At 43.9% G+C, this 24,136-nt stretch overlaps 1 protein-coding gene across 7 annotated transcripts in view; it reads left to right on the top strand.

Moving 5' to 3' along the window:
• The window catches only part of LOC124041421 (DNA-binding protein Ikaros-like), a 29,766-nt gene that overhangs the window by 2,955 nt on the left and 2,675 nt on the right, over positions 1-24,136 (top strand). Inside the window, exons 1-7 of one of the 7 annotated variants that reach the window (XM_046358976.1) lie at positions 1,895-2,319; positions 2,431-2,484; positions 2,654-2,776; positions 13,659-13,943; positions 16,717-16,884; positions 17,390-17,515; positions 23,338-23,472. In XM_046358976.1, coding sequence (XP_046214932.1) covers positions 2,445-2,484; positions 2,654-2,776; positions 13,659-13,943; positions 16,717-16,884; positions 17,390-17,515; positions 23,338-23,472 — 877 coding nt within the window. In that variant the 5' untranslated portion in view covers positions 1,895-2,319; positions 2,431-2,444. Of the gene's footprint in view, positions 1-1,894; positions 2,320-2,430; positions 2,485-2,653; positions 2,777-13,658; positions 13,944-16,716; positions 16,885-17,389; positions 17,516-23,337; positions 23,473-24,136 lie in introns of those variants that run through there. The other 6 variants (XM_046358972.1, XM_046358971.1, XM_046358975.1 and 3 more) reach the window with 6 other exon arrangements.

Here is a 24,136-nt window from a genome sequence, read left to right as displayed (position 1 = left end):
GATATAATTCTTGTTTGACTTTACTTTAAAAATAAGTTATTAGAAACTAGAAGCCTAATGTTCTATATCACCCCTCAGATTGTATTGATTTTCATATGACTGTTTTATTCATTCATATAGACCCCATATTATTCACATATGTTTTATGTTGATATTCCTGACATTTAAGGAGAAATATGTGTTGCCAAATTATAGTCTACATTATAAAATTCTGTCAGTCGGTTTTTACTTCCTCCCAGTATCCAAAGTTTGCTGTTGTTGTGCACTTTGGCTGTGTAACGGTTTGACTGTTTCAGTCTCCACCCTGCTCCCTGTCGTGTGTTCGCACCCTGCTCTGCACAGCCCTTCCACCCCACCCGCCATCACACACACACACACACACACACACACACACACACACACACACACACACACACACACACACACACACACACACACACACACACACACACACACACACACACACACACACACACACACACACACACACACACACACACACACACACACACACACACACACACACACACACACACACACACACCCTTGAGTTAGGACTGGGGGTGTTGTGAACCCACAGCCCTCATCCTGCCTCTCCTCCCCTTACTGAGCGCACTCAGACCCACTGCCATGACTCTTCCTGCCCTTTGTGAGGCACTTTCAGAAAGTAGGTGTTGCCCTTAGTGCCTTGTTTTGTCATATTTGATTAAGGTGGTGTCATTCTGAAATAATGTCTGAATGAAACCATCCACATAACACAAAATATATTGAGAATTGTCAACAAGAAATGAACTACAACATAACATATCATTAACATATCCAACTAATTGGGTTTTGTTACAAACACCTGTGGTTTATAATGAACCAGGAAACAAAACGATGATAAAACAAATAAAATGAAATACATGTAATCTAGCATAACTAAAAGTAATAACCTTGTTACTTTGGGTGAATATACAGCTTCCTGAATGCCTTAACAACTGTGGTGTGGTTAAACATGGGAATGCATTTCTCACTTCTGTGAAAGTCCCCCACCAACACGATCAGTATTTCCCTTCGCACCATCCGCCCAGAAAAAAAGACACATGAGAATACCACCCCCTCCCGACCTCTAAACTCCAGATGCTAAAGAATGATGGTGCCGGCAGGGCCTCTTAGTCCTGTATCGACACACCAGCATCTAACACCCACTGTGCTCGCTGCGCCAGCATCTTCTGCACCAATGACCTCTGCCCTTCCTACCCCCTCCCCAACCCACCACCACCTCCCCCACTTGGGTCCTGGGTGTTCGTGGGTTGTCGAACCTCTGACTTGACTCGCCTGTCCGCTGAACATTGGGCGTTGCGACCGCAGCAGGGGCTGCTTGGTGGCTTCCCACTATTTGTTCCAAATATGTGGAGCCATCTGTCAGTAAAACAGGAAGGCCTAGGTTCCCCTTCTCCCTCGGGCTCGCTTCGCTATTTTAGGGAGCTTCACTTCTCCCTGTGTGGCTGGCTGGGCCGGGAAAGCGGCTCCACCAAGGGCCTTCTTGAAGTGGCGGAGCCGAGGCTGAGGCTGTTGTGCCCATCTGCTGCAGGCTTGAGGCGGATGCATTATTAATGGGGCCACGCGCACTGGTGACTCCTCAGATATGCAGCAGGCCCCTGGCCAGGGGATGTGCTCTTCTTCACTAAATTCCCTCTTCTTGTGCGAAAGAAACTTACTTTGGTGCCCCTTGGCCTTTTCCTTCCTCTATCTCTCTCTCTGTCCCCTGGTTCTCTCTCTTTACTTTCGCTCTCTGATACACTCCCTGTCTGTCTTGGATCCCTCCCCTCTCTATCTCTGTACCCCCCCCCCCTCTCTCCATCTCTGTCTCTATCTCTCTCTCGGGGTCCCTCTCTTTATTATCTTTCTCTCTCTCCTCTCTCTTTGTTTCTGATGGTTGCACCTCTCGCACACGTCTTTGCTCGGGTAGTGGCGCGCTCAGCGGTGCATGCTCAGTAAATTAGAGTGAACATGGGCGTCGATCAGCTGGGCACGACAAACAGCCGTATCCTCAGTGACCTTGGGCCACTGAATTTTCTGCTTAATTTTGCGGCAGTCGGTATGCGTTTTTGGATGATTAGGTGGCAGGAAATTAACAATAAATAACAAACGTGGTCTGAAAGCTCCTCATCACCATAGCCCGTCATGCAGGGCCAAGCCACTCTCCCAGCCCATCCTCTCTGTCAGACATGTAATGAAAATGTCTGTAATTCGTCGTAATGTAATGGGACAGCGGTGTGTCTTTCGGTGTGACAAAAGGGATCTTGCCAGGGTGACAGAGTTGTAAAGAGAGAGGTCATAGCTTTCGTCAGTTGTGGCTTTTTATAATGTTGTCTTTTTCAGCCCTGCTGTGCCGTTGATACAATTTAAACACATCTACATCTCTGTCTCTCTCTATCCCGTTAGAGTACCTGCACCGAATGGAGACGGAGGAGGCACAGGAGATGTCTCAGACGCCAGGTAAAAGCCACTGTTTTCAGACCTCAGAGTGAGTTGCACAGAGCCCAAGCCGAGTGGCACAATTCACAGCACATATAATGGATTATAGATGATTACGGTTCTACCATATGAGCAATAACGAACCATGTTCTGGTGACTAATGGGTGTTTTCTGGTGTTTACCCATGCAGGCAGGGACAGCCCCCCTCCCAATGATGTGTCTGAGGACCAAGACGAGGCCATGCCCGTCCCAGAGGACCTGTCTGCCAGCTCCAATTTGCAGCACAACAATAGGGGTGACAAAGGAGGCATGGGTGAGTGACAGTTCCTATAAGTCTGTGCCACATATGTTTAAATGAGCCACTCCCACATCAGTAGGCCTATAACCAGTTATTACACCTAGACCAGTATAGCCGTCAAACCTTCACCCGTGTGCCCCAAAACCTAGCAGTTTCCACAGGAACTTCAGAAATATGTATACCGTCACAAGGACAAAAGCAGTAGTATGGTCCATACTCCTCATAATGAAAATAAAATGATTTAAAAAGAGCAATTATCATAATATATTAATAAATGCCACATGATGAATACATCTACAATAATTACATGCCTGTTACAGCTGCCTGCACTAGATATACAACAGCAAAAGTTCCACCCCCTTATTTTTTTTAACGGTAAAAGAAACCAAAACTACATTTCATAAAAACAAATGTGTCGGTAACTTAACTATTTTGTAACGGTATCCCAACCAGTAGTTAGCACACGAACAACAAATCCCTTAGTTCCACTCATTAGTTGCAATCTAGCGCTTAATCGAGCTTAGTCCTTTTGAACATGTAGTCTTGATGCATTTAGGTCATTGGCAGGAACGGTTGGACATTTCTCTCATCCGTCACATGATGTGCAAAACCTTAAGGAATGGCTAATGTGGCCTTGATATGAGGATGTAACTAAATTAAGCCAGGGAATACCATTATCTGATCTACAAGTTAATTGAAACTCGGGACATGACTGGCATGTCAGGGGACACCAGGCAGCATTTACCAGATGAAGTTCTGGAATTCAATTTTTTTGCTTCATGAGAACATCTGTGAACCCCCCCCCCCAACCCCCACCCCCTCCCCCATATCATGTTGTATACGTAAAAGTACAGCATCTCATACAACCAATATCTATGGTAGGTTTATGGGACGTGTTAGTGGTTGTGATAACTGGGGTACACGATAAGTGTTACTATAATTTGTGGTGTAAAAATGGAACGTCCTTTCATATTAGCTCCAGATTGCTGTGTGGTGTAGTTTACCCTTGTGCGTCGAGGCTGCATTTAGTCAGAAACAACATGTCGGAGCAGAGGAAACTGAAATAGGATGTGCAAGAGTTTCCTAAGAAGAACTTGCCATCAGGCAGTTTCAACACTCCAGGAGATAAAGACTTCAGGAGCAGAGCCAAGATCGGAGATCAGCATTGCACATCACCAGTGCATCTCACCACCACACAGCCAGCGCACCTGCAAACACACTCACCACTTTCACTTCAACTGTCAAGCTTTTAACTCCGCAGCACACATAAGGAACTCCAACCCTCGCCAGCATTGCCATAGTTTACGACATGCGCCAGGAATCTATTGTAACTGCCCTGCTGACCATGAAGTGCACATTTATCCTCATCAAAAGTCACTTAGTCACTGTGACAACGTCTGTCAGCATTGAGGTGAAATCATCGTAAAATATTTTGAGGCTTTCGCCTCCTGCAGCCGCAGTTCCTGTGGTTTATCCATGAGCCACCAATTGATTGACTTTCTGAAGCATTACATGGACTATACTAAATGCTCCTTTTTTAGGGCTTTGTGCAAGTTTGCAGTTGAGCTAGCGCTGGAAGAGGAGGCCATAGGTTCAGTCCAGTCAGGCTGTTCTTTCTCCATATGACTGTCTTTGTGGTTGAGCCTATGATTAGTAATTTCACTCGCCAGATTTGACATAACTAGGGAAAACTGCTCAAATGACTAAAATATTCACTGATGCACAATGGGGACCATGCCATAGGGATTTCAGTCAGACAGTCAACATTTTTTACATACCTAAGAAAAATTTATGACAATTGTCAATCAATTTGGGAATGTGGTTACAGACATTATTCCATATTCAATCAGAAATAAAATGTTATAGTGTCTTCTTTGGCGAGTTAGTTTTTTAAGGATGTGTTGTATGATTCCAAACCTCTTTATCTGGTCTTATAGTATTTTGAAACACAGGAAGAGGTCCTGAATCAGGAGAGAGGTCTGCAGAAACATAGACAACAATGTGTGTGTGTGTGTGTGTGTGTGTGTGTGTGTGTGTGTGTGTGTGTGTGTGTGTGTGTGTGTGTGTGTGTGTGTGTGTGTGTGTGTGTGTGTGTGTGTGTGTGTGTGTGTGTGTGTGTGCGTGTATGTGTATGTGTTTGTTTGTTTGTTTGTAAGTGTTTGTCTTTGAGTGTGGGTGAGTGTAAGTGTTTTTGAGTATGTGTTGCTCTGCACTCCCTAAAGATCTAATCACCACTGTGAGAGGAAGTGGCTGTTATGCTGTATCTATGCAATGCATCACTGGCTCTCTGATAAACCCCAAATGCATCAGGGAGTTATTATTATCTGTTAGGATCATGTGGTACAAAGGCTATTTGCCTGAAGTGCAGGACGCAAGCAGGACTGTGTAACTGAGACAAGGAGGCTGCAACTATAATGGTGTCATGCAGGTGAAAGAGGACCCAAAAGCGACTTAACAGAAACAGAGTTTATTTAAGTCCAAACAGGGAATAACAGAAATCCTCTAGTCTGTAGAGGGGAATAACTGGAGAAGCGGCCACAGACTGCAGGTCGCTTCGGGTAGGCGCAGGCCGTAGTTGACAGAGACACCTGCTCACACGCAGCATCTGATGAAGGCAAAAAACACGACAGGACAGGGCGATACACAATCACAGCAAAAACACGACAGGACAGGGCGAAACGCAATCACAGCATGGTGAATACTAAACAAGGAACCGACGGGACAGGAACGGAACACAAAGGAATAAATAGGGACTCTAATCAGGGGAAAGGATCGGGAACAGGTGTGGGAAGACTAAATGATGATTAGGGGAATAGGAACAGCTGGGAGCAGGAACGGAACGATAGAGAGAAGAGAGAGCGAGAGAGTGAGAGAGGGAGGGGAGAGAGAGGGAAAGAACCAAATAAGACCAGCAGAGGGAAACGAATAGAATGGGGAGCACAGGGACAAGACATGATAATAAATGACAAACATGACAGTACCCCCCACTCACCGAGCGCCTCCTGGCGCACTCGAGGAGGAATCCTGGCGGCAACGGAGGAAATCATCGATGAGTGAACGGTCCAGCACGTCCCGAGACGGAACCCAACTCCTCTCCTCAGGACCGTAACCCTCCCAATCCACTAAGTATTGGTGACCCCGTCCCCGAGAACGCATGTCCATGATCTTATGTACCTTGTAAATAGGTGCGCTCGACAAGGACGGGAGGGGGAGGGAAGACGAACGGGGTGCGAAGAAAGGGCTTAACACAGGAGACATGGAAGACAGGATGGACGCGACGAAGATGTCGCGGAAGAAGCAGTCGCACAGCGACAGGATTGACGACCTGGGAGACACGGAACGGACCAATGAACCGCGGAGTCAACTTACGAGAAGCTGTCGTAAGAGGAAGGTTGCGAGTGGAAAGCCACACTCTCTGGCCGCAACAATACCTTGGACTCTTAATCCTGCGTTTATTGGCGGCTCTCACAGTCTTCCCCGCAGACAAAGGCAGACCGGTAATGAAGTCTAAGGCGATGTGAGACCATGGTCGAGAAGGAATGGGGAGCGGTCTGAGACGACCGGCAGAAGGAGAGTTACCCGACTTAGTCTGCGCGCAGTCCGAACAAGCAGCCACGAAACGGCGCGTGTCACGCTCCTGAGTCGGCCACCAAAAGCGCTGGCGAATAGACGCAAGAGTGCCTCGAACACCGGGATGACCAGCTAACTTGGCAGAGTGAGCCCACTGAAGAACAGCCAGACGAGTGGAAACAGGAACGAAAAGGAGGTTACTAGGACAAGCGCGCGGCGACGCAGTGTGCGTGAGTGCTTGCTTAACCTGTCTTTCAATTCCCCCGACTGTTAACCCGACAACACGCCCATAAGGAAGACTCCCCTCGGGATCAGTAGGAGCCACAGAAGAACTAAACAGACGGGATAAGGCATCAGGCTTGGTGTTCTTGCTACCCGGACGGTAAGAAATCACAAACTCGAAACGAGCGAAAAACAACGCCCAACGAGCTTGACGGGCATTAAGTCGTTTGGCAGAACGGATGTACTCAAGGTTCTTATGGTCTGTCCAAACGACAAAAGGAACGGTCGCCCCCTCCAACCACTGTCGCCATTCGCCTAGGGCTAAGCGGATGGCGAGCAGTTCACGGTTACCCACATCATAGTTGCGCTCAGATGGCGACAGGCGATGAGAAAAATAAGCGCAAGGATGAACCTTATCGTCAGACTGGAAGCGCTGGGATAGAATGGCTCCCACGCCTACCTCTGAAGCGTCAACCTCGACAATGAATTGTCTAGTGACGTCAGGAGTAACGAGGATAGGAGCGGACGTAAAACGTTCTTTTAGAAGATCAAAAGCTCCCTGGGCGGAACCGGACCACTTAAAACACGTCTTGACAGAAGTAAGAGCTGTGAGAGGGGCAGCAACTTGACCGAAATTACGAATGAAACGCCGATAGAAATTAGCGAAACCTAAAAAGCGCTGCAACTCGACACGTGACCTTGGAACGGGCCAATCACTGACAGCTTGGACCTTAGCGGAATCCATCTGAATGCCTTCAGCGGAAATAACGGAACCGAGAAAAGTAACGGAGGAGACATGAAAAGAGCACTTCTCAGCCTTTACGTAGAGACAATTCTCTAAAAGGCGCTGTAGGACACGTCGAACGTGCTGAACATGAATCTCGAGTGACGGAGAAAAAATCAGGATATCGTCAAGATAGACAAAAACAAAGATGTTCAGCATGTCTCTCAGAACATCATTAACTAATGCCTGAAAAACAGCTGGCGCATTGGCGAGACCGAACGGCAGAACCCGGTACTCAAAATGCCCTAACGGAGTGTTAAACGCCGTTTTCCACTCGTCCCCCTCTCTGATGCGCACGAGATGGTAAGCGTTACGAAGGTCCAACTTAGTAAAGCACCTGGCTCCCTGCAGAATCTCGAAGGCTGATGACATAAGGGGAAGCGGATAACGATTCTTAACCGTTATGTCATTCAGCCCTCGATAAATCACGCAGGGGCGCAGAGTACCGTCCTTCTTCTTAACAAAAAAGAACCCCGCCCCGGCCGGAGAAGAAGAAGGCACTATGGTACCGGCGTCAAGAGACACAGACAAATAATCCTCGAGAGCCTTACGTTCGGGAGCCGACAGAGAGTATAGTCTACCTCGAGGAGGAGTGGTCCCCGGAAGGAGATCAATACTACAATCATACGACCGGTGAGGAGGAAGGGAGTTGGCTCGGGACCGACTGAAGACCGTGCGCAGATCATGATATTCCTCCGGCACTCCTGTCAAATCGCCAGGTTCCTCCTGAGAAGTAGGGACAGAAGAAACGGGAGGGATGGCAGACATTAAACACTTCACATGACAAGAAACGTTCCAGGATAGGATAGAATTACTAGACCAATTAATAGAAGGATTATGACATACTAGCCAGGGATGACCCAAAACAACAGGTGTAAACGGTGAACGGAAAATCAAAAAGAAATAGTCTCACTGTGGTTACCAGATACTGTGAGAGTTAAAGGTAGTGTCTCAAATTTGATACTGGGAAGATGACTACCATCTAAGGCAAACATGGGCGTAGGCTTGTCTAACGGTCTGAAAGGAATGTTATGTTTCCGAACCCATGCTTCGTCCATGAAACAACCCTCAGCCCCAGAGTCAATCAAGGCACTGCATGTAGCACCCGAACCGGTCCAGCGTAGATGGACCGACATAGTAGTACAAGATTTAGATGAAGAGACCTGAGTAGTAGCGCTCACCAGTAGCCCTCCGCTTACTGATGGGCTCTGGCCTCTTACTGGACATGAATTAACAAAATGTCCAGCAACTCCGCAATAGAGGCACAGGCGGTTGGTGATCCTTCGTTCCCTCTCCTTAGTCGAGATGCGAATCCCTCCCAGCTGCATGGGCTCAGTCTCAAAGCCAGAGGAGGGAGATGGTTGCGATGCGGAGCAGGGAAACACCGTTGATGCGAGCTCTCTTCCACGAGCCCGGTGACGAAGATCTACCCGTCGTTCTATGCGGATGGCGAGAGCAATCAAAGAGTCCACATCTGAAGGAACCTCCCGGGAGAGAATCTCATCCTTAACCACTGCGTGGAGTCCCTCCAGAAAACGAGCGAGCAGCGCCGGCTCGTTCCACTCACTAGAGGCAGCAAGAGTGCGAAACTCAATAGAATAATCCGTTATGGACCGTTCACCTTGGCATAAGGAAGCCAGGGCCCTAGAAGCCTCCCTACCAAAAACTGAACGGTCAAAAACCCGAATCATCTCCTCTTTAAAGTTCTGGAACTTGTTAGAGCAATCAGCCCTTGCCTCCCAGATAGCTGTGCCCCATTCTCGAGCCCGGCCAGTAAGGAGTGAAATGACGTAAGCAACCCGAGCTCTCTCTCTAGAGTATGTGTTGGGTTGGAGAGAGAACACAATCTCACACTGCGTGAGAAAGGAGCGGCACTCAGTGGGCTGCCCGGAGTAGCAAGGTGGGTTATTAACCCTAGGTTCTGGAGGCTCGGCAGGCCAGGAAGTAACAGGTGGCACGAGACGTAGACTCTGGAACTGTCCAGAGAGGTCGGAAACCTGAGCGGCCAGGTTCTCCACGGCATGGCGAGCAGCAGACAATTCCTGCTCGTGTCTGCCGAGCATGGCTCCTTGGATCTTGACGGCAGTGTAACGAGCGTCTGAAGTCGCTGGGTCCATTCCTTGGTCGGTTCCTTCTGTCATGCAGGTGAAAGAGGACCCAAAAGCGACTTAACAGAAACAGAGTTTATTTAAGTCCAAACAGGGAATAACAGAAATCCTCTAGTCTGTAGAGGGGAATAACTGGAGAAGCGGCCACAGACTGCAGGTCGCTTCGGGTAGGCGCAGGCCGTAGTTGACAGAGACACCTGCTCACACGCAGCATCTGATGAAGGCAAAAAACACGACAGGACAGGGCGATACACAATCACAGCAAAAACACGACAGGACAGGGCGAAACGCAATCACAGCATGGTGAATACTAAACAAGGAACCGACGGGACAGGAACGGAACACAAAGGAATAAATAGGGACTCTAATCAGGGGAAAGGATCGGGAACAGGTGTGGGAAGACTAAATGATGATTAGGGGAATAGGAACAGCTGGGAGCAGGAACGGAACGATAGAGAGAAGAGAGAGCGAGAGAGTGAGAGAGGGAGGGGGAGAGAGAGGGAAAGAACCAAATAAGACCAGCAGAGGGAAACGAATAGAATGGGGAGCACAGGGACAAGACATGATAATAAATGACAAACATGACAAATGGAAGCTCAAGACCCCAAAGCCAGGTTGTTTGTTGCAGTTTTCCATTCACTTTCCAATGCTAACATACTGTAGGTTTGTCCTACACAGCTTCTCTAGTTTCATCCTACACAGCCTTCATCATACGATTCAAAAAGCCCCAAAAGGATTTCCCTTGTGTGGGAAGGACAAGACACATTGTCACAAAAGGTTGCCTTACTGAATTAAATTGTCTGAAAATATTTTTTTGTCAGTACAGTCACACAGACACCTAGTTTCCTGAATCGGGGTGCAAATGACATGTCACAGTATGCCTGTCCGGTGACACAATTTCTCTTTCAGTAGGTATGAGTAATTAGGGCTATCCAGTCTTCACTACAATCCTGTCTATTTCAGACTGAAGTGGTAAGCTTTTGAGTTCCCGAAAATACTAGGTTAGAGTTTCGAAAGAGTGGGGAAAAGTACACTTTGTTTTTTGGGGCTCCTTATCGAAACCGACACACCCAATGGAATTGTGTTCAGTATGGCGTCTACGTGGATTTACACACATGTGGTTGGTCCCACAGCGGAGTTAGCACACACTGGGCTATTTTCATCAGACACTGAGAAAAGCAGCTCCGTTGCAGGAACCTCCAACAGGCTCTTTTTAACTTCCACACTGCATAACTGAGCCATCCTCAATGGCTTGTTATCAGTTACCTGTGTTTCCTTTTTTTGTTGTTGCTACTTCTGTCAGAGTAGATTGTGCGTTTCAGTGGGTGGTCTCTTTTGTACCTGTGAGTCCAATCAATGACACTGGAGCTGTCACTAAGTATATGGTAGCCTACAATGTTGAAAATGATGTCTTTAGTTAAACTTTTGATTTATTTGATTTTTTTTACTTCGAAGCAAAGTAAATAAGCCTCGGGTTTTGTCACAGAAGGTCTCTGGAAAGATACTTCAGTTTCAGTGGTCTACACCAACCCTCATGTTGTCATTCTGGCCCCTCTTTAACCCACCTCCTCATAGCTGAGCTCGACAGCGTTGACATCGGCAAGGCCGAGGGAACGACTGCTGCTGTGCTGCAACTTCTCAGGGACATATGGGGAAGTTGTGACTAAATTGGAGATGGGAAGAAGGGCTTGTACTTTATATCATGTTTGTCACACATCCTGATTTGCCCGTTTTGGGAAGCAAGTGTCAAATCTCACAGGAAAGGACCAAACAAAGAGGTAGAGCAATAAAGCCAACAACAGTGAATCACTTAGATCCGACTCTCGATTTCAACGCCAGACATTTAAGTCGAATGAACGATGCGTTTTTTTTGCTATGAATAAATATCGAACCAAAAGGCAACAGAAAGTCTCAGTGAGATTCTAAAGGGTAACACCACTGCGACAAGAGCACTTTCTGTGAGTGAAATATTTTTTCTCTCTCATTACCGTAATCACGTAGACGTTTAAAAAGAAAATGGTTGTGTTCATGTTGTAGCCAAACAACCCAGTAATCCTCAGGTCTATGATTCTGGCTGACCAGTAGGTCTAACATGCTTGGGGAGATGCAGGCCTTAACTCAGCACCTGTGGTTAGTGATAATATGATCTTTAAGGTGATCAGTTATCAGGTGTTCTCTCTATGTCAGTAGTAATCTGTGCCTTTTCTGCTTTCATCTAGCTAACTTCCTTTGTGCCGGGTGTGAGATTTCTATAAGCATATGGTTTGTGTTTCCTTCATCTCGCCTGCTCGACAGAAAGACATGTCGTGGTCTATGTGTCCACTCACAAAGAAAAGTCGCAAACAGGCAAACAGACAAAATGTGAGGGAGGAGCAGTTTTTTTTTCTCACAAGGCTGCCCTGGACCTAGAGTATTTCAGCAGTTAGCATAACGTAACTAATTCTAACGTTATTTTGGTCTTTGGTCTGTCCACTATCACCAAGGTGGCGCTTACGTGTATTATTTGAGTAGTTAGCATAGTACTGTATACCAAAGGCTGATTTTATCCAGTATCACCAAGTTGGTATTCAGTTAATACTGAAGTATCATCTGAGAGCAACAACCAAAAAGTCCAAAAGAGTTCACCCAAGTTGCCTTTCCGATCTCACTGGATGAATCATGCATTACGGGAGCTTGTTCCCTAGGAGTGTCAGTGAAAACAAGAGTCCCCACAAAAGACGGTTTCAGTTACACTGTTTTACAATTCCTTGTCTGTGCTTCCCTTTCTGTCACTTCACCATCATGATTGGTATTTCAGTTAGGTAGGCCCTGTGTCTGAAGCTTCTCCTTTTTCCCTATAGATTCCTATATTTCATTATTTCCACTCCTTCCTCTTCGGGTGTACAAACAAGTTAGACACATGAGGAAATCAACCAACATGACATGCAAATCACAGGCTAATAGTTGAGGGATTGTCGAGGCTTTAAGTGGTTAAAAGTAAAGTCCAACAAATTGAGGAACCAGTCACTTGACCTGATATCCCTCCAATACTCAATCAGATGCCTGTCGTCACATTTCCTTTACATCCGCTACTCTTTATAGTTGTGCTTATTGAGATGATAGATGTTGATTAAATTAGGGTTAAACAAAATGTTTGTTGCAAATGGATTGTCATGCCATAGTCTGGTTACAAAGTTAGTGAAAAGAACAGTTCCCACTGGACAAAAAAACTGTTTGAATCAATGTTGTTTCCACATCATTTCAACAAAAAATTGAACGTGAGGATATTGAATCAATGTGGGAAACGAATTGAATTCGCAAGACGTTAGCAGTGTAAGGGCATTTAATCTTTTTTTCAACCAACTTTTAACCTAAATCCAATGACATGGGGAATTTCTTTGTTGATTTCACGGTGAATTCATGTTAGTTGACAATTAAACCAAATGTATATCAAAACTAGATGTTGAACATACGTCTGTGCCCAGTGGGTTATATCTATAAACCAAAAATTGATGGTGTTACACTTAGAATGCAAGCGTTTTTGGATTATCACTGACATTTTTTACATGTATTATTTCTCCCTTACTTGTTTGGTGTGCGAGTGTTAGTGTGTGTTTGTTTACCGTAGTTTGTTGGACTAGTTTACACCGCTGCCGTCCCTCGTTTCACACAACTTCCTGTGTCTCTGTTTCCTGTTTATCTTGCTGTCATTTTCACAGTGTGTGATGATGAGAGATGCAGTATGAGTTTCCCTATTTCCTTTAGCAAAAAGTACAAATAAAATTTGATATATATATATATATATTACCCATCTGTTATGTTTGATCTGGAGCACTGATCACAAGAACCCACTGCATGAGTTCACCAAATTTGTTTCAAGGTTTTGCCCTAGTGTGCTCAGCCAATCAAGTTGAATTGAGGATTGCTGCACGGAAAGTGCTGATTTACATGCTCTCACTCTGCAATGAACCTTTGCTATCAGTAAGGTCATTGGAGGTGAGGCATACCATCACAGATACATATTCATAGACTAAAACAACCATTCAAGTAGAGGGAGAAACCGACACATGCCCTTAAACTAATAGTCACATATTGACCCATAGACAGTCAAAGATATACATGTACTCCAATAGCAACATAGTAATGTACTCATATTTCTACACAGTAATGTAGGCTATAGTCCCCCAGAAACATGCTCCTATTCTAAACAGTGGCCCACTGCCCTCTTTTCCAGCCTGTAACATTAAAGTTGAGGCTCGCAGTGACGAGGAGAATGGGCTCGCCTTTGACATGATGATGAATGGCGAGGAGGAGGAGGAGGAGTGTGCGGAAGACTTGCGCGTGCTCGATGCCTCGGGGGCCAAACTGAACGGCTCCCATGCAGGCGGCCCCGACAGCAAGGGCCCCTACTCCTCGGCCGGGGGTATTCGCCTGCCCAACGGGAAGCTCAAGTGTGATATCTGTGGGATAGTTTGCATTGGCCCCAATGTGCTGATGGTGCACAAGCGAAGCCACACTGGTAAGCCATCTGCGATACCCATCGCCCTTACTTTGCACCCACGCTCACTGGTAGGTAGCCTTACAGAGAGAGATCATGTGTATGTGGAGTGGAGAAGCTGAGATGGATTCTGTCAGTGTTGTCAAAGTTTTACTCCAAAGTTGTCCGCAAAGCATAGGCTACAACACAAGTCATTGGGTTTTCACACTATTTTACAGAAATGAATTACATGCTTATCACCTAATAAGTATGTTTTTGTATATTGGAGAGCTAAGCACCACTAAGTAAGATACCATGCTACAGTGCTAGGTATCCACCAATTGTGTTGAATTCTGTAAGATAAGGACCTGGAGGTGCTAACTGTTACCATGTACTTTCTCAGTAAGTGAGGTGCAATGAAGCAGTTGAATACTCGTTTGGTAAAAGTTATTGCTTAACCAATAGGAGTTAATTGATGATGGAAGAGCTTAACATGAGGAGATCATGTCATGCAGGTGAAAGAGGACCCAAAAGCGACTTAACAGAAACAGAGTTTATTCAAGTCCAAACAGAAAACGACAAATCCTGAATCCTTAACAGGAAATGTCCAAACAGGGAATAACAGAAATCCTCTAGTCTGTAGAGGGGAATAACAGGAGAAGCGGCCACTGACTGCAGGTCGCTTCGGGTAGGCGCAGGCCGTAGCTGACAGAGACACCTGCTCACACGCAGCATCTGATGAAGGCAAAAACACGACAGGACAGGGCGATACACAATCACAGCACGGTGAATTCTAAACAAGGAACCGACGGGACAGGAACGGAACACAAAGGAAGAAATAGGGACTCTAATCAGGGGAAAGGATCGGGAACAGGTGTGGGAAGACTAAATGATGATTAGGGGAATAGGAACAGCTGGGAGCAGGAACGGAACGATAGAGAGAAGAGAGAGCGAGAGAGTGAGAGAGGGAGGGGGAGAGAGAGGGATAGAAAGAGGGAAAGAACCTAATAAGACCAGCAGAGGGAAACGAATAGAATGGGGAGCACAGGGACAAGACATGATAATAAATGACAAACATGACAGATCAATTCCATTTAGTTGATGTGGATAATATAGAGCTTTCATTGGTTTGTAGTGGTCAAATGGGTTTCAGAGGTGTATTTTCACATAGTTACTAGTTAGTTAGTCTGTAATGTTGGCAACAGGAGTTTTAGAGTAAAATATGGAAGTATTAGTTAAGTACGTCATGTGTCATGTGTAGTATCTAGATATTCTGTATGGGTGACTTTTGGGTGACTTTTGGGTGGTCGGTCTATTTGTTGTGTGATAAAATAAAAAAGTAAGATGAATATAGTCCCTAAACATGACCTTAAATCACAGTTGAAAAACAGGATATCAGCAGCAATGAAAAGGAATCTCCACAAATGGCAATTATCCAAGTATTACAACTTTTTCCAAATTCAAAATTGATATTCTATTGAAATGAACCCAAACCGGTGGGGGGGAACACTTTTTAAAAAGGCACTTAACTGCCAAGCTTTAGAAACTAATGAAACCCAAAATGGAAGAAAGGAACACTAGACTAAATGTAAATGCAAAAGAACGTATAATAAAATATATAATGAAGTGCCTCCTATTTAAATAGAAAATATTCTGTGGTGAGTCTGCTCCTGAAATGCATTTTTAATGAGTTTCCTTTTTTCTATATTTTTGCTGCTTCACTGGTGAGTCTTATTTTATGGAGGCCTTTTGAGAAGAAAAAAAAACCCATATTAAAACCTTCTCACAGAATGCCACAACACACGGAGAGGATGGATATTGGTTTATTCCAGAACCACTGATCAGGAAGACTGGCTCTCAACACAAAGTGTTTCCTTCGCTTTATTCAAATTAGCTTGAATTTGCATTGTGATGGGCCGCTCTTATTTTAGAGCCAAAGAAGAGAGGGAAAAAATTAGATTTTCAGATCAAATTGACCCAGGCACTGGTGCATTACGAAACTGGCAGCCTTAGTCTGAAAGGCTCTTGTTCGATCAGAGTGGTACTCGGCTCTGAGGTGCAGGGCCGGGGAGAGCACGGAGAAATGGAGTGTCACTCCGCTTTCAAACCCTCCTAGGCTGGTTGATTGGGTTGTGCTCCGAGTTCCTCCATCATCCACTGTGTTCAAGTACTCGGGATTCTTTTAGTACAGTGACCCCGAATTCACATCCACAGTGGCGCTATTTGGGATGCTTTAGTAGCTGTATCCACGTAGCAAAATTCAGACAATGGCTTTATACCTAGCCTATTATTGTCTGAGGAGTATCTGTTCGCGTTGAGCTGAGCTGACATTGGTGTATCTCAAAGCAAACTAGAAACTCCCAATGGTTGATAAACTGATACAAACTACAAATTGGTCCATCTCATGCTGTAGGATGACAAAAAAGAAAGCCCATTCGTACATTCACCTTACACTGTCAACACTCTGCATTAACCCTCGTTTATCTAAAACCAATAGAATTCCATTCATATAGGCCGACTCTTACAAATAAAATACTAATTTGCTATATTATTGTAATTTTGTGTCTGAGCTCACAACACAAGATTTTGCTGAAAATGTTCCTATTTAATGTTAGCACCTACATACAGTAACTTACAGATGCCTACTCCAGTTGTGTGTTTGTGAGATTACAAAAGTGTGCTTGTTAGTGAAAAATATCCAAACACTCATTTGCAATCTGCCAATTACATTTAAAGTGTTGATACTGTAGATGAGTGGCAGCTGTACCTGTGTGAGGGCACTCACAGCGTGCTGTGTGGTGTTTCTTGTCCTCAGGAGAACGTCCGTTCCAGTGCAGCCAGTGTGGTGCTTCTTTCACCCAGAAAGGCAACCTGCTGCGCCACATCAAGCTCCACTCAGGAGAGAAGCCCTTCAAGTGTCACCTGTGCAACTACGCCTGTCGCAGGAGAGATGCACTCAGCGGTCACCTGCGCACCCACTCTGGTGAGTTAGGAGGGTAGGAGTAGTGGTCAGTGTGCTGTGGAAATGGGCTGTGTTCTTTAGGGCATGCATTTTTAAAACCATTTTGCAACAGAAAATGAATTTCTCTTATTGGACAAGTCAATGTAGTCCCTCCTTGTTTCAGTCAGTTTTCTTCTATTTAGGGCCAAATTAACACGGCCATGGTAATTACCAGGTGGAATTGTGAGAGAACACCTACAGTGTACTCTGTGAGATGGATATCTTGTCTTATTGTGGAGTGGGAGACATATCTGTCATCTGCAAAGAAATGAAATTGTAAAACCATGACATTTATCATGTGAATGAAACATGTGCCTGGGTGTATTGGGGAATGAAAAACAACCCCGTCATAACTCAAAAATACAACACACAGTACACACCACTCCACAATATGGACAGTACTATGGAACCGCTCACATGCACTTGAACACCGCTCTCAATGCATTGCTGCCAGTGCTCACCGCTCTAGCAATGTCACATCTTACAGTTGGAAAGCCCCACAAGTGTGCCTACTGTGGGCGGAGCTACAAGCAGCGTAGCTCTCTGGAGGAACACAAGGAGCGGTGCCACAACTACCTCCAGTGTATGGGGCTGCAGAACAGCATCTATACAGGTTAGTGTCTGTCTCTCACCTCCGCCCACGCTGTTGACCTACTGTGCACTGTAGTTGACTCAGGACTCTCTCTGGTAGCAAACGTTAATGAACCAACAATGTTGCAATTAGAACAATGCTCCTAGCAGGTCAGGACAACATTTTATGACATGTATCTGCACGATAAATGCTGTATCTCTATCAGTAAGGCTTCCATAATGCATTGGACAAGGGCTTTTGGCTGTTTCTGTTGACTCATTACCCAGTTATTCTAAAAGGGGGAAAAAAAATACAAATAATTCAGTAAAGAATACATTTTCTTGGATGCCGGGTCTTTAGGTTTTACTACTTCATTCTGTGAATCAACGAACCATAAATAAGAGTCTGACGTCTTTTCCCTTGTAATCTTTTCAGTTCGTGTTTTTGTAAAAATAAATAAAAATGAATGGACAGTTCTGCTTAAATCTAATAATAATTTCCTGAATGTGGAACACGGCTTAAGGTTAAATATAGTGAGAGAATGTGGCTTTTGCTCACGTTAAAATACCTCTTATACAAATGATCCATTGAAGGTGGATGTACATGTAACCTACTGATCTGACAACATTAGGAAGTGGGCCGAGAGAACAGGGGTTTGTATTATTACAGGAGTAAATTATCAGACAGGTTTATCACTCTCCTTTGCTTAGTCAGTGTGTTCCTTCAGAAAGTATTCACACTCCTTGATTTTTTTCACATTTTGTTGTTTTACAGCCTGAATTTAAAATTGATTAAATTGAGATTTTGTGTCACAGGCCTACACACAATACCCCATAATGTCAAAGTGGACAATTTAGAAATGTTTACAAATGAATAAAAAATGAAAAGCTGAAATGTCTTGAGCCAATCATTTGGAAGGTGTATCAATACACCCAGTCGCAGGCATTCTTCCTAACTCAGTTGCTGGGGAAGAAGGAAACCACTCAGGGCCAATGGTCCCAACGTCCTTGAGATGTTTCTACAACTTGATTGGAGTCCACCTGTGGTCAATTCAATTGATTGGACACGATTTGGAAAGGAACACACACCTGTCTATATAAGGTCCCACATTTGACAATGCATGTCAGAACAAAAACCAAGCCATGAGGTTCGAAGGAATTGTCTGTAGAGCTCTGAGACGGGATTGTGTCAAGGCACAGATCTAGGGAAGGGTACCAAAAAATGTCTGTAGTATTGAAGGTCCCAAGAACACAGTGGCCTCCATCATTCTTAAATGGAAGAAGTTTGGAACCACCAGACTCTTCCTAGACCTGGCCGCACGGCCAAACTGAGCCATCGGGGGAGAATGGCCTTGGTCAGGTAGTTGACCAAGAACCTGATGGTTACTCTGACAAAGTTCTTCTGTGGAGAAGGGAGAACCTTCCAGAAGGACAACCATCCCTGCAGCACTCCACCAATCAGGCCTTTATGGTAGATTGAAAAGATGGAAGCCACTCCTCAGTAAAAGGCACACGACGGGCCGGTTTGGAGTTTCCGAAGACCGAAGCAACTCCTGAGAAGAGAAACAAGATGCTCTGGTCTGGTGAAACCAAGATTGAACTCTTTGACCTGAATGCCAAGCGTTATATCTGGAGTAAACTTGGCAGCATCATGGTGGTGGCAGCATCATGCTGTGGGGATGTTTTTCAGCGGTAGGGACTGGGAGACTAGTCAGGATTGAGGGAAAGATGAATGGAACAAAGTACAGTGAGATCATTGATGAAAACCTGTTCCAGAGCGCTCAGGACCTCAGGCTGGAGCAAAGGTTCCTCTTCCAACAGGACAACAACCCTAAGCACACAGCCAAGACAATGCAGGAGTTGCTTCGGTCTCTGAATGTCCTTGAGAGTCCCAGGCAGAGCCCGGACTTGAACCCGATCGTACATCTCTGGAGAGACCTGAAAATAGCTAGGCAGCAACCCTCCCCATCCAACCTGACAGAGCTTGAGAGGATCTGAAGAGAAGAATGGGTGAAACTCCCCAAATCAAATCAAATTGTATTAGTCACATGCGCCGAATACAACAGGTATTACAGTGACATGCTTAATTACGAGCCCCGAAACGACAGTGCAGTTTCAAAAAATACGGACAAGAATAAGAGATAAAAGTAACAAGTAATTGAAGAGGAGCAGTAAAAAAAGAACAATATATACAGGAGGGTGCCGGTACAGAGACAAATACAGGAGTGCCAAGCTTGAAGTGTCATAACCAAGAAAACCAGAGGCTGTAATCGCTGCCAAAAGTGCTTTTACAAAGTACTGAGTAAAGGTTCTGAATACTTATGTAAATGTGATATTCCGGTTTTTTGTTGTGGGGTATGTCCTTTGTCATTATGGGGTATTGTGTGTAGATTGATGAGGATTTGTATTTATTTAATCAATTTTAGATGAAGCTGAAGCATAACAAAATGTGGAAAAAGTGAAGGGGTCTGAATACTTTCCGAATGCAATAAATGTATTCAGTATATACAGTACCAGTCAAAAGTTTGGACACACTTACTCATTCTGGGGGTTTTCTTTATTTTTACTATTTTCTACATTGTAGAATAATAGTGAAGACATCAAAACTATGAAATGACACATATGGAATCATGTACTAACCAAAAAAGTGTTAAACAAACCTAAATATAGATTTTAGATTCTTCAAAGTGGCCACCCTTTGCCTTGATGACAGCTTTGCACACTCTTGGCATTCTCTAAACTAGCTTCATGAGGTAGTCACCTGGAATGCATTTCAATTAACAGGTGTGATTTGTTAAAAGTTCATTTTTGTAATTCATCAGTTGTGTTGTGACAAGGTATGGGTGGTATACAGAAGATAGCCCTATTTGGTAAATGAACAAGTCCATATTATGGCAAGAGCAGCTCGACCCTGGAATTGTATTTATTTTATTTTATTTTACCTTTATTTAACCAGGCAAGTCAGTTAAGAACACATTCTTATTTTCAATGACGGCCTGGGAACAGTGGGTTAACTGCCTGTTCAGGGGCAGAACGACAGATTTGTACCTTGTCAGCTCGGGGGTTTGAACTCGCAACCTTCCGGTTACTAGTCCAACGCTCTAACCACTAGGCTACCCTGCCGCCCCAAATGAGTAGGTGTATCCAAACTTTTGACTGGTACTATATATATATTTATACTCTTACTTTTTAGATTTGTGTGTATTGTTGTGTATTAGATATTACTAAACTTTTGGATCTAGTGACACAAGATTTTGCTACACCCGCAATAACATCTGCTAGATATGTGTATGCGACCAATAACATTTTATTTGATAGGAGAAAACAGAGGATGGACTAACAACATTGTAGTTACACCACAATACTAACCTAAATGACAGAGTGAAAAGATGGAAGGCTGTACAAAATAAAAAATACTCCAAAACATGCATTTTGATTGCAATAAAGCACTAAAGTCAAAAAGAAAATTTGGCAGAGAAATCAACTTTATGTCCTAAATATACAACGCTTTATATTTGGGGCAAATCCAACACATTATATCACTGAGTATCACTCTTCAAATGTTCAAGCATTGTGGTGGCTGCATCAGGTTATGGGTATGCTTGTCATCTGCAAGGGAGGTTTTAAGGATGAAAATAAACCAATAAGAGCACAGGCAAAATCCCAGAGGAAAACCTGGATTAGTCTGCTTTCCAACAGACACTGGGAGACAAATTCACCTTTCAGCAGGACAATGACCTAAAACGCAAGGCCAAATATACACTGGAGTTGTTAACCAAGGTGACATTGAATGTTCCTGAGTGACCTAGTTACAGTTTTGACTTAAATCGGCTTGAAAATCTACAGCAAGACTTGAAAATGTCTGTCTTGCAATGATCAACAACCAACTTGAGAGAGCTTTAAGAATTCTTCTAAGTTGTAAATATTGTAGGAACCAGGTATGCAAAGCTCTTAGAGTCTGACCCAGAAAGACTCAAATCTGTAATTGCTGCCAAATGTGATTCTAACATGTGTCGACTCAAGGGTGTGAATACTTACAGTTGAAGTCGGAAGTTTACATACACCTTAGCCAAATACATTTAAACTCAGTTTTTCGCAATTCCTGACATTTAATCCTAGTAAAAATTCCCTGTCTTAGGTCAGCTAGGATCACAACTTTATTTTAAGAATATGAAATGTCAGAATAATAGTAGAAAGAATGATTTAATTCAGGTTTTATTTCTTTCATCACATTCCCAGTGGGTCAGAAGTTTACATACACTGAATGAGTATTTGGAAGCATTGCCTTTAAATTTTTAAACTTCGGTCAAACTTTTCGGGTAGCCTTCCACAAGCTTCCCACAATAAGTTGGGTGAATTTTGGCCCATTCCTCCCGACAGAGCTAGTGTAACTGAGTCAGGTTTGTAGGCCTCCTTGCTCGTACACACTTTTTCAGTTCTGCCCACAAATTTTCTATAGGATTGAGGTCAGGGCTTTGTGATGGCCACTCCAATACCTTGACTTTGTTGTCCTTAAGCTATTTAGCCACAACTTTGGAAGTATGCTTGGGGTTATTGTCCATTTGGAAGACCCATTTGCGACCAAGCTTTAACTTCCTGACTGATGTCTTGAGATCTTGCTTCAATACATCCACATAATTTTCTGTCCTCATGATGCTATCTATTTTGTGAAGTGCATCAGTCCTTCCTGCAGCAAAGCACCCCCACAACTGGATGCTGCCACCCCCGTGCTTCACGGTTGGGATGGTGTTCTTCGGCTTGCAAGCATCCCCCTTTCCCCCCCAAACATAACAATGGTCATTATGGCCAACCAGTTTTATTTTTGTTTCATCAGACCAGAGGACATTTCTCCAAAAAGTATGATCTTTGTCCCCATGTGCAGTTTCAAACTGTAGTCTGGTGTTTTTATGGCGGTTTTGGAGCAGTGGCTTCTTCCTTGCCGAGCGGCCTTTAAGGTTATGTCGATATAGGACTCGTTTTACTGTGGATATAGATACTTTTGTATCTGTTTCCTCCAGCATCTTCACAGGGTCCTTTGCTGTTGTTCTGGGATTGATTTGCACTTTTCGCACCGAATTACGTTCATCTCTAGGAGACAAAACGCGTCTCCTTCCTGAGCGGTATGACGGCTGCGTGGTCCCATGGTGTTTTCCTTGCAGACTATTATTTGTACAGATGAACATGGTCCCTTCAGCCATTTGGAAATTGCTCACAAGGATGAACCAGACTTGTGGAGGTCTACAATTTGTTCTGAGGTTTTAGCTGATTTCTTTTGATTTTCCCATGATGTTAAGCAAAGAGGCACTGAGTTTGTCAGTAGGCCTTGAAATACATCATATGTCTGTAAAGGATTTTGGGAAAAATTACTTGTGTCATGCACAAAGTATATGTCCTAACCGACTTGCCCAAACTATAGTTCGTTAACAAGACATTTGTGGAGTGGTTGAAAAACAAGTTTTACTTGCTCCAAACTAAGTGTATGTAAACTTCCGACTTCAACTGTATGTAAATGTGATATTTCTGTATTTAATATTCAATATATTCGCAAAAAAATCACTTTGTCATTATGGGTTACTCTGTGTAGATGGGTGAGATCAAAAAAATCGCTATAATCAATTTTGAATTCAGGCTGTAACATAATGAAACGTAGAATAAGTGAAGGGGGATAGATACTTTCTGAAGGCACAGTACACCAACTGTCTCTCAATAAAAGCATCCTCATCATTGCGCCCTGTAAGAAATCAACTTTCAGGGATGCTTAAGCCAATATTAGCAAGATACCCTGTTATACAATAATCCTACATTTGATCGGGTCAGATTTTACTACTTTGATTCTGAAACCTACTTTTCTGTCTTGCTTTCCAGTAGTAAAGGAAGAAAGCAACCAGAATGAGCAGAGGGAAGACTTAAGCCAGACGGGATCTGAGAGAGTCTTGGTGCTAGAAAGACTAGCTAATAATGTAGCCAAACGTAAGAGCACTATGCCACAGAAGTTTGTAGGTAAGGGATAAAGTCTGCTTCCTTTGTATACCAACAAACATTGCTTTAACTGCAAAGCACACGACTTCAGTTCCAAATGTGAGAATTGCGTATTTCAGTTTGATGCATTCTGATTTGCCACGATTGCGCTGCAGAATATGCTATTTAATAAAACAACACATATTCAGCATGATCACCCTTGTGCCTGGAATCTGTTATCATTAGAACAATGTTTGAGCTTTATTTAAGTTGATCAATCATAATATTTCCATTGAATTCAACTTTAACGCTTTGTGTATTATACATTTATTTAAAGATGACTCTTACTCAAATTAAATTAAGTAAATATATTAATAAAAATTTGCTGACAAAACATGTAAAAAATTACAACAAATAAAACAAAGTAATCAGCCATGAGACACTAAGGAGAACAATGTAAAGAATGGAAAACTCGAAATCTGGAGAATCACCAATCAATATCAGTAAAATTGTGACCAATCCATTTTGGGGCGGCAGGTAGCCTAGTGATTAGAGCATTGGACTAGTAACCGAAAGGTTGCAAGATCAAGCTGACAAGGTAAAAATCTGTCGTTCTGTCCCTGAACAAGGCAGTTAACCCACTGTTCCTAGGCCGTCATTGAAAATAAGAATTTGTTCTTAACTGACTTGCCTAGTTAGATAAAGC

The sequence above is a fragment of the Oncorhynchus gorbuscha genome, linkage group LG08, assembly GCF_021184085.1.
Source record: "Oncorhynchus gorbuscha isolate QuinsamMale2020 ecotype Even-year linkage group LG08, OgorEven_v1.0, whole genome shotgun sequence".
Lineage (NCBI taxonomy): Eukaryota > Metazoa > Chordata > Actinopteri > Salmoniformes > Salmonidae > Oncorhynchus > Oncorhynchus gorbuscha.
The sequence above is the reverse complement of the archived record's forward strand: the minus strand, read 5'-3'. Positions and strand labels throughout refer to the sequence as shown.